The following is an 11,183-nucleotide window of genomic DNA, read 5'->3' on the forward strand; positions in this document are numbered from 1 at the left end:
CCGCTGCAAGCTGGCCGGGCTGGAGGAGGCCCTGCAGAAGGCCAAGCAGGACATGGCCTGCCTGCTCAAGGAGTACCAGGAGGTGATGAACTCCAAGCTGGGCCTGGACATCGAGATCGCCACCTACAGGCGCCTGCTGGAGGGCGAGGAGCAGAGGTGGGTGCCCCCATCCTTGCACACACCCACCCACCTGGGAACCCCGTATCCCAGTCTCAGCCCCCAGACCCGGCCCCACACTGCACCCAGATCTCAGAGAACTGGGACTTGGACAGAGCGTTAGAGAAAAGGCGAGACCGATGGTGCTTCGCTGTCCTGTCTAGAGTCCCGGAGAGTCCAGGGCCTTGCGAGGAGGAGAGTCCAGGGCCTTGCGAGGAGGAGAGTCCAGGGCCTTGCGAGGAGGAGAGTCCAGGGCCTTGCGAGGAGTAGATCCCAGCACCCTTCTCGGTTTGAAACATCCGCGTTATTCCAGCCTCAGCTCTTCCAAGATCCACTCCTCCTGGGAGGGCTGTCCCTCAGCCCTGGGGTGGAGAGCCAGGCCCAGCGCTGGCCCAGGGATCCTTCCCCTCCCGAGGAGGCCAGGCGTGGCCCTCTGGCCGTGCACCCCGCAGAGACACGCAGCGGGGGCCAGGAGAGCAGAGCGCAGCCCGCCTCTGCCCGCAGTGTGCCCGCCCCGCTGCCAGGCTGGAAGCACCTTCCCTGCAGTCTTCCCCCGAAAACAAAACAGAGGGGCCAGAAGCAGCCCTGAGAGACCCCATCCCGGCACGCAGGGAAAAGTCGGGGCTCTCATTCTGACCTCTTCTCTCCTCCCCTTTCTCCCCCTCCCCCACTCAGGCTGTGTGAAGGCGTCGGCTCTGTGAATGTCTGTGAGTATCTTAGACCCCGAAAAGGACCTTTTGGGTTGGGCCACAGACATCAGGTGCAGACACCTGGGCCGGGGCTTGCAGGTTCCCCCAGGAGCGGCCACAGGCCGGGCTGAGCATTGGCGGCTGCAGGAGGACCCTGGCCACATGCATGGGGCCCAGAGGGGGCATTAATGATGTCCTGGCAGAAGGGACGCCACTCGCTACACCCCACGGGTGTTGGTGAGAAAAGAGACCCAGAGCCGGGAAGGAGCTAGACGGCCGGCCGCACCCTGTCCCAGGCTCCCGGCGGAGGCTCCTTCCTGGCTTCAGAGCGGACACACGTCCCCTTGCAGGGGGCTGGACAGAGCAGAGAGGGGGGACAGAGCAGAGAGGCAACAGGAAGGTCGCAGGGCGCCGCGCCCCCATCAGCCCCTCTCCCCTCCACCCCCCAGGTGTCAGCAGCTCCCGGGGCGGGGTCGTCTGCGGGGACCTCTGCGTGTCGGGCTCCCGGCCGGTGACCGGCCCCGCGTGCAGCGCCCCCTGCAGCGGGAACCTGGCGGTCAGCACCGGCATGTGCGCGCCCTGCGGCCAGCTCAACACCACCTGCGGAGGCGGCTCCTGCGGCGTGGGGCGCTGTTAGGCCGCCGCGCAGGAGAGCCAGAGAGGCCGCTCTGCAGCCAGCAGGGCCCGCCCGCCCCGGGGCCCGCAGCGGCGCCGGGCAGCGTCCCCGCGTGTTCCGAGAAGACACCAGCGCTCGCTCCCGGCGGCCCCGCGGCGCCGGCTCCTCTGGAAGGGGCCGTTGCCCGGGAATGGACTCTTCCCCTCCACCAGGGGCCTCGGGCCCCTCCCAGGGAGAAGGGCCTTGTGTCCCTGGGAAGAGGACGGCCGGAATGCCTCCCCTGCCTCTCTGGCCGCTTGTCTCCCACTCTGTGAATAAATTGGGGGATCCACTCTCTGTGCTGTGATGTTTTGCCTGCCTGGAGTCTGCTCGTTGCCACCAACTGTGAGCACCCAGCCCAGCTGGAGAACTTGAGGCCTGGGGTCACCCCGGCCAGGCCTCAACCTGACACCTCCCGGCCCTTGCCCACCCGCCCCCGCCCCCATCCCCAATAGTGCTGGTCACTGCGGACCCAGCCCACCACATGTCCTCCTCTGTACCTGTGGTTTGGAACCTGACACTGTGACTGGCTCTGAGGGAGCCAGAGAGGGCTTAGGGTTCAGCACAAGGCAGAGAGCGAGTGTGTGTGTGTGTGAGTGTGTGTATGATTTTAGCCCTTTTTCACACACCTCGACCTGCCACCCCCACCACACACACCCTCACAGGGCCTCTGCCAGGGACCCCGCAGCCGCCCAGGTGGCCATCCGGTCACTGCAGACCCCACCACCCATTCCTACGACTGCCTGGCAAACAAAGCAGGTGTCACTTGGGACATGTCCCCGCCCCACCCACAGACACATTCCTGCTCAGCCTCTGGGCGGCCCCTGAGAGTCCCCTGGCTGGTAAAATCCCCTCTGTTCGCTTCTGGACTCCCACTCATCGCCCTCTCCCTCAGCTCCCTCAGAGCTCTGCTCCTCCCCTCGCCAGTCCGCACTACAGCGCTGTCAAGGGTCTCAGGGAAACAAGCCTGGCCGTCCAGTGGGTCCCTGTGACCCTCGGGACGGAGGCCGGGCCCTCGAGCCAGCATCCCCACTTTGCACATCAGCACCCCCGCTCTCCAGCGACCCCCCTCCCCCCATGTTCTGATCAAGGTGCCCGAACACCTGTCTGATGCCAGGTGAGACCAGAGACCTCCAAGGGCCTTCCCGGGCAGGGCTGACCTTCTTGAGAACTGGGGTGGAACCTGAAACGATCCTTTGCAAGGAGGCTGTCAGTATGACTGTCGGACTTGGGGTCATCCCGGGGCCACTGGGGGAAAACAGGAGGCTCCACGCCCTGCAGTCCAAGGGGCTGACACCCCACCTGGGAGGGCCTCTACCGCCAGAGCCCCGGGGCCCACCTCCTCTACCGCCTCTGCCTCAAGGGAGGTTGTGGTCACAGAGGTCCTGGGTCCTTGTCGCAGGAGGAAAGGAAAAGCACAGCTGGAGGATTAATACAAAGGACACAGGTTACTTCCTAAAGGGAGTGGTACTGGAGCTGAGACCGAGAGAAAGACCAGGAGTTCACCTGTGCAGTGGCTAAGTGCCTGCTGATGGTTAGAGTGCTCCAAGTGCTGTCACACCTGCGTGGGTCCACACTCCTGGGGAGAGTCAAGGTGCCCGTCCTCTGTTAAATGTGTATTTTATGCAAAAAATAACCCACATAAGGAGTACCCAGGAGAGGTATGGTCCAGATATGGGAACAGTATGAAGTGGTGGAGGTGGAGAAAGAGCGTGGAAATATCCTGGAATTCTAATAGGTTCCATAGGCTGGCTGGGGCCGGAGGGGGTGGGGGTAGGTAGGGGGGTGCTGAGCATTGCTCTCCAGTACTTTCTCTTAAAAGCTTAAAATAGCATTTTCAGTCATGGAATCAATCCAAATGCCCCAAAATAGGTGACTGGATTAAAAAAATGTGGTCCATATACACGATGGAATATTACTCAGCCATCAAAAAGGTAAACACGTGCCTTTTGCAGCAACATGGATGGAGCTGGAAGGGATCATGCTTAGTGAAATAAGCCAGAAAGTAAAGGAAAAATACCAGATGGTTTCACTCATAGCAGGAGCATAAAGGACCAAGGGGAAAAGAATAATGAACAGCTGTATACCAGAGACATTTATGGGGGCAGAGTGGGGAATGGGACCAAAAATGGGGGGGGCGGGAGTGCACTGGACTATGGTGATGGCACATGGGTAATTTGGTGATGGGAAGCCCACGGGGATGACAACTGAGACGGAAAAGGCACAGAATGATGTAAAAATAACTATTATACCAAAAAAAAAAAAAGCCTTCTCCTTTCTACTTTCCTCCACTGCCTTCTCCTTCCCCAACTCCACCCCATATAAATTTTCTTCACCCAAGATCACTTCTCATTCCTGCTTCTTCCAGCTACTTTTCCTTCACCTTATCGAGGTCGATGGCATAGAGCAACTAAGAAGAGCTCCACGCTCTGAGTGTGAACTGCTTCCCCCCTGGGAGGTTCCTGATAGCGCCCAAGGAACATAGCTCTCTGGATGTCAGGCCCCTCCTCGCTGACAAGGCTGAGATCAGGTCAGCTCTGGCAGTCACGACACCTAGAGCCACAGTCCCTCAGCGCCTGCCCGGCACAGCAACTGAGGTTCCATCATGCTCAGAGGCCGGTTCTCACTCAAATATGTGGGTGAACTCACTGATCTACCAAAAGGCGAAGAGGCTCAGGGCCAAGCCAGGACAAGAATCGAAGAGATCAGACATCTAGGCCCCGATGTTTTCCACCATCCCCCACACTCCCACCACCCACTCTCCAAAGATGAGGGATGTTTGCTGATGAGATATCATAGTCATAGTATGATGTACCACGCTTCCATTAAGTTTATTTATACTGTCTCATTTCATCCTTCTGGGGAGCTAACTTAAATGGATCCCAGCTGTCCCTCCCTTCTCTTCCTCTCAAAGATGGGGCTCCTTTCCCATCCCCTTGAACCTGCACTGGCCCTGGATGCTTAGGATGAGAAACTGTGCCGTAGTGTGAAGAGAAGTTTGAAAGAGTGGAATCTACAGAGACGGTTGTGCTAATGCTGAAGCAATACTCCTTGTATCCCAAAGAACTGTTTTTACTGAAACAGTTTGACCAGCGGAATACTCTGACCAACAAAATGTGGTAAGAGTGGCCTTCCGGGGCCCCTGCACCCAGACCTTGGGAGACTGCAGAATTGGCACCTGAAGCCATCCACCCCTGAGGCACTTCAAGCAGCAGCCTCCACCACATCACCACTTGGATAAAATCATCCTGTACTCTCCAGCTGTCCCACAGACCCAGCACTTCCGATCCCAGAAGAACGGCCAGTCCGATACATATAATAAGGAAAAATAGTTTCATGTTAAGCCACTGAATTTTGGGGTACTTTGCTATGTGGCAAAAGGTAAATGAAAAAGAAATGAGCACCAGAAATAGGTACAATTGTGACGACACCTGAAGTCTGTGACTGGGGGCAAAGCCTGACTGTCCTCAAAGAGACGTCTGTGAAGACGGGTAAGAGGTGAGGGAGTTGGTACCACTTGCTGCAGGAAAGGTCGCCGGGAGGTAGTGATGAAGAACCCCCCCCTGTGGTCCCATGGAAGAGAAAAGGGCAGCGACCAGGCTGTGTTCTGCTAAGGCGAGCACAAGGTGATTGGCCACTTCTAGCCACCTACGACAACATGTGACGAGAGAAATGGACTCTAAGGAAATGTCCAGCTTCTCAGTACAATTTAGAACAGTTCTAGAGGGTCCAGGATTGTCAGCTAATGGTGAAAGTAAGAAGTGACCTCAAAGCACTGGTGAGAAGCCAGCCCTCAGGAAAAGTGAGGTGAAGACTGCAGCCGTAAGGCCCATTGGGGAAATCAGATATTCCCTTCACAGCCTCATAGCCCAAGCCCACCCAGGCTCTTAAAACCCCTCAAAGATCCTTGCAGGTGAGCAAGTGGGCTTTGAAGAATCCTAAACCTCATGGCTGTCACCCAGAGGCAACTGTCTCAGAGAGATGTGTGGGCATGACTTCGGCCTGATGAAGTGTGCTAACATCTCATACACCAGAAACATGCAAATTTTTTTTAAGATTGATTTATTTATTTAGACATACAGAACTGGGGTACAGGCCAGGGATGCAGGGGCATGAGAGGAGTCACCAGAGACAGAGTGGGGAGCAGGACAAGCAGATGGGCAAAGTCCACTGCTGAGGGGAGCAGCGGGGAGACAGGAGAGGTCTGCTGTGCCCTGTGGGTCACCTCCAGGGCGGGAATCGAACTCGCGCTGAAGTGCCTGCGGCCAGCTTGCAGTGCTGCATCCTAACCGGTTGTGCCACCAGGGAGGGCTCAAGGTTACAGCAGTTCTAACCCAAAGGAGCAGAAACTGTTCAAAATGAAAACAGACCTCTGGGTCACTCACCTCTTAAAGACAGAAGTAGGCTGAGAAAGGTGATGGGCTTCAAGCAGGGGCGTTTTCTTGGAAAAGGGAGTGATTCAGAAGGTCCCGAAGGGCAGAGTCTAGTGCAGAGGCCCTAGTCCCAGAGAGGAAACGGAGTCGGGAATAAACCACCCTCTACAGCAGGAACGATGCCTGGCTGTGCCTGGAACGGATGAAGCGGTGACTGCGAGTCTTTCTTCTCTTCTCTCTGAGCGGCCACCTGCGTGGCTGTCCGCCTCTAACTCACCGTGCGTGACTGGTGCATTGACAAAAAAGGCCGCCTTACTTCAGGCCTTCCAGTTGAGGTCAGCTATAAAGGAAACATACCCCAAGCGCCCCCAGGTGTACCTAGACCTGATCCAAATGGGGAGATCTTAAACTTCAAGCTGCTGTCTCTTTGGGGTGAAACTTGGGGTCCTCTTGGGAAGCACACGATGCTTGTGAGAGGAGCGTGAGCTGCGGTGGCAGAGAGAAGGCAGGGGCCCACGTCCACACAAGTGGGACCCAACAGCTCCTTCCCTCTCTAGACACGTAGGTCATCAGAGACAAACCCAGTTTCTCTCTTTGAGTCTGACCCGGCCCTATGTGCTTTGGCCAGTAGAACACAGTGGAAATGACCTGCAGTGCCCAAATCCGCTTCTTCACCGGGCTGTGGGGAAGCCCAAGTAGCTGCCTAAGGAAGGCCCGTGTGAGGAGAAGCAGCTCTGTGTGCCAGCATCAATGCGGCCCCTCAGCAGCAGACCGCCTTCCCTGCCTGCTCTGTGGATGCCGTGAGGGAGCCTGCAACACTTTTCTTTGACGGCACAATGTTGAGTTTGTCAGTAGAGGGCACTGAAGAGATACTGCAGGCTGAACGGGCGCGTCTTTCCCAGTTCCTCGGGACAGATTCCTGCAGCACCCACAGCTTCTCCCAGTAACTTCCGGTGGTGTTCATGTGGGAACACATCTTTATGAACAGTTTTCCCTAACATCACAGAGGGCAGAATTCCAGCAGGTTCTGCCAGAATAGCACTGAGGAAAATGCTTTCTATTCAATAAGATCTGAATCTCAGGCATAAGGGAATCCTCTTCCTTGGGTGCTCTTTCAGACCTAGAGGTGAGAACTGCTCCTTATAGGTGCATTATTTGTATTTTTTAGAGTTCCTGCATTTTACTTGCTTGCCAGTCCTTCATTTCTCCAATTCCCAGTTGTGGTTAATAAGTGGATTAAAGATTAGGTGGGTTATTGGGTGGATTAGGAAGATGTGGTGTATATATGCACAATGGAATACTACTCAGCCATAAAAAAGACAAACTCTTGATTTTGCAAAAACGTGGATGGAGCTAGAAGGGATAGGGTGCTAAATGAAATCAATTGGAAGGAAAAAGACAAATACCAGATGGTTTCACTCAAATGTGGAATATAGAGAAACAAAACACGGGATCAGATAAAACCATATCAATCACAAACCCCAGAAACCTGGCTGTAGAATTAAAGCTACCAGAAGGGGCAAGGGAGAGGAGAGAGCAACATGGGGAGGGAACCCAAGGAAATACAGCAGAGGGCAAGAGGTGCCTTGGCAGAGGTGTGGTGTGGTAATATACGCATGACGAGTGTGACCCTAAACCTCCAGATCATAAACAGTGTTGGAAACCCATGTGACCTCAAATCAATAAACAAACAAACTTGACCTGCTCGAAGAATCATCTTTTGATTGGGCAACCTGGTCAGCAGCCCAGCCATCTGCCGATGGCCAGACAGGAGGCCACCCTGGAGCTTCCAGACATGCTCACCCCCAAAACAACACCCCACAGAAGCATGAGAAACAGTAAAGTATTATTGCTTTAAGCCTCTAACGTTTGGGGTGACTTGTTATGGGCAAGCGCTGTCAGAAACAAGGTCACACGACCCAGGAGGCGTCAACAGCACACTTCACATAAGCTAAAGCTCAAGACTCCAAGATGTGCCCACGATTGCAGACCTGGCAAACAACTGAAGCGGCGTGCAAACACCAGTTTGGATTAACAAAACCCTTTCAAATGCGGGGTCTCAGTTAGGGCGCCAGGGGGCCCTGGGGAAGGCAGTGCAGCCTCCTTCATTCTACAGGCAGAAGCTCAGCAGTGAGGAGCTCGGGCCCGCCACATGCCCCGGGAGGTGGCTCTGTCTTCAAAGCCCGCTGCCTTGTGGTCTCCTCACCTCCGCACACTTTCTCATGCATTTTCTCCTCCAGCCTCCTGGGGTGGAGGGCAGAGAGAGGGACTCTCCGAGGGGGGCCCCTCCGTGCAGGAGGCTGTATCTAGAGACAGCTTTCACGGGCACCATGGGGGTGAAGTCCCACCTGCTGCTAGCGAGGCGGCGGTGACACAGCTCACCAGCCACCAGGTACAGGACAGACGCCAGCACAGAATCCCAGCCCCCACTGCCCTGCTGAAGCGAGAAGCCTTGCCCCAGAGCCCCAAGGATTCCTGCCTCCAGGGGCCGTTATCTTATTTTCTCCTAGCCTTGGGCCATCCAACACCCGCCCTGATCCGTTCTACCTGCTCAAAAGTAACTGAGTGAACAGAATCCATTTCTGGCAGCAAGCACCTTTCACCAAGGAGGACTCTGGGCTGGGGTTTGATTAGCTACAATTAGTTTATTGAAGACATAGAGGAAACAGACACACAGCAGCGGAATCACTGGCCCTGCCCAGATGGTGCGGGGGCCCCGGGAGACGCTCGTCCTCCCAAGTCTGGTCTCCACGGTGGTACAGGAAACCCTCTGCACCCCTCTCCATGACCCAGGCTCCCAGGGGTGCAGCCAGGAAGATTCCGGGGCCTGCCCCGTTCCTCCTAATGTCTGTGAAGGGGTCAAGCGGGACCAACCACCCAGCAAAAAATTAGAGAGGATAAGCGGTCGGGACAGCAAGCAGACTATGAGGAAACACTACAAAAAGAGGCTGAGGTGCCCGGGCAACCTGCCAGGGCCTAGGGGAGCGCGGGGATGCGGGAGGGGGACGTGGGGCTCCCTGAGATGAGGGGGCCGGGCGCTCCCTCCTCAGGCGTCCTCCGCAGTGGCGGTGAGGGCGCCCCCAGGCTGCAGCCTTCTAGCACCGCTTAGAACCGGCGCTGAAGGCGCCCGCCCCTCCGCAGGGGCCGCAGGCGGTGCCCACCACGACGTTGCCTCTGGAGGGGGCGACGCACACGCTGGGGGTGACAGCAGGAGCAGCACCGGAGGCGCAGAGATCTCCACAGACGACGCCACCGCGGGAGCTGCTGACGCCTGACGGGAGGACAGAGACGGGTCAGCTACGCCACAGCCCCGACGCTTCGGCGCGGGAATCAGGGTATCGCGCGCGCCCCAAAAGCCCCGGGCTGTACCAACTGGGAGGGGGGAGCACTACTTACAGACATTCACGGAGCCAACGCCCTCACACAGCCTGTGGGAGAGGAAGGGGGAGAGGTCAGTGCCCGGACAGGTCACAGGCCTCCGGCCAAGGTGAGGCCAGGCCCTCGCCCTCCTTCTGGGCACTTGCCAAGGGGAAGGGCTGGTCCAGAACCGGCACAGCCCGGGTCACCTGGGGTTCTGGAAACAGACCGCCTGGCGCCGGCCTTTGCTCACACCATGCAACAACCTCAGGCGTGCCCTGCCTCTGCCTACGTCCTCTAGTGGAACAGGGTCTGCGGTGAGGACGGAGGGAAATGCCCAGCACAGCCTGACCGCAGCTGGCCGCGGCGCTGCCTCCCCTCTGGGGTGCCCAGGGCTGCAGGCTCCTTCCTGCACCTGCTCTACAGTGCCCCTGGCTTCAGGACAGCGGGCAATCTGTCTGGCCATCGGCAGCCCTACACAACACAGCAGAGCCTCAAATACCATTGATTCCTTCCAGGCTGTTTCATTAGAAAGCTGGTGAGAAAAACAATACTGTCTACACCGAAGAAATCCACGGCCTTTGAGGACCCAGCTGCCGTCCAGCCGGGTTTGCCTTCAGTCGGTTTCCAAGGGCCTGGCCCTGACACCAGGGAAGGCTTCCTGCACCCGGCTTAATAAACAATGGAAGCCTGGAACTGTCGGGCCGGCTCACAGACCCCGACCCAACTCCTCGTGTGACAGATGGAGAAACTGAGACCCAGCCAGAGGGAATAACCACTGACAGCCACACTGACACTGCCCGCCCATGTTTCCACAGCAGCAATGAGGTCCCCTGAAGGGACACACACTGAGGGCCTCTGGGGGCAGCGACGACAGGTGGCCACATCAGCTCGGACATGAGAGCCGGCCGCCACCCCTGGTCACGCCACCCCAGCTTTGTAGGGGCGTGCACCACAGCTGAGTTGATTCCAAGAATACTGTGTGGCTGGGGGTGGCCACTCAATGTCCAGGGCTGTCTCCAGCTCCCAACCGCTGTCTTGAAAACCTCCACTCCCTCACATCTTCGCTAGAGCATTTCCCAGGCCTCAGCTCCATGACTGAGCGCTCCAGGACATCACTTGAGCTTGGGACAAGTCTCACCACACAGGTGCTTTGATGCCAAATACCCAGCCAGAGCCCCCAGCACCCCAACACAGGAGACTCCCTAGCTGTTCCCTCCGCATCCTCGCCCTCCACACCACTGTACCCAGAGCCGGTGGGGTGCTCTACGCAGGAGGAAGACTTGGGACACCGAAAGGCAGCACCCCACGAGTGCTGTGCTCCTGGGGGTTGTCCATGAGCCCTGGACATCGAAGGATGAACGACAGCCCAGTCTCAAAATACGCAAAAGCAAAAATGCTCAGCTAGGGCGTGGCCCAGGGATAAGTTCCTGCTGTCTGTCTAACCCAGCCCAGCTTACTGTGAGGCAAAGCCACTTAAGGGCACTCGCTGTGGTTCCAATAGATAAGTGTGCTTTGAAAAGCGTTCTGAAGCTATAAAATAGGGCAAATTTGATGTCCGAGGCTGGGTCAGTGCCACGCTTGGAAGGACAGCAAGAACACGGAGAGGAGGGGAGGGGAGAGAAGGAGGAGACGTAAGGGAGGGGACACAAGACAGGAGACGGTGGAGAGAGAAGAGCACCTGGCGGGAAGGGGGTGATGAGCCAGCCTGGGATTCTCAGGGACCCTGACAAGCGCTGCTGCCTCCCAGCCTAGGGACACACCTGCAAAGCCTTGCTCAACTGCGTGTTTCAGTAGACCTGAGACACCGAGGGCTAGATAAATACCCAATGACTTACTCAAATTACCTGTCCAGTTCCAGAAATGGGAGCATTGGAAGGGGAGTCCAGAGGAGGCTGGAGAGTCGGGGACAAGGCTGAGCCCCAGGCAGCCCGGGGGGACCCAGCTAAGGCA

The 11,183-nt window shown here is 57.1% G+C and overlaps 1 protein-coding gene across 1 annotated transcript in view; it reads left to right on the forward strand.

Moving 5' to 3' along the window:
- LOC105854329 (keratin, type II microfibrillar, component 7C-like) overlaps positions 1–1,776 on the forward strand; it is a 6,836-nt gene extending 5,060 nt beyond the window's left edge. The window contains exons 7-9 of the mRNA XM_012732306.1: positions 11–156; positions 832–863; positions 1,295–1,776. Of these exons, the coding sequence (XP_012587760.1) occupies positions 11–156; positions 832–863; positions 1,295–1,482 (366 nt within the window). The 3' untranslated portion in view covers positions 1,483–1,776. The remainder of the gene's footprint in view (positions 1–10; positions 157–831; positions 864–1,294) is intronic.
- Positions 1,777–11,183: the final 9,407 nt, after the last annotated feature.

This window comes from Condylura cristata, unplaced genomic scaffold (genome assembly GCF_000260355.1).
Source record: "Condylura cristata isolate star-nosed mole 26May11 unplaced genomic scaffold, ConCri1.0 scaffold00034, whole genome shotgun sequence".
Lineage (NCBI taxonomy): Eukaryota > Metazoa > Chordata > Mammalia > Eulipotyphla > Talpidae > Condylura > Condylura cristata.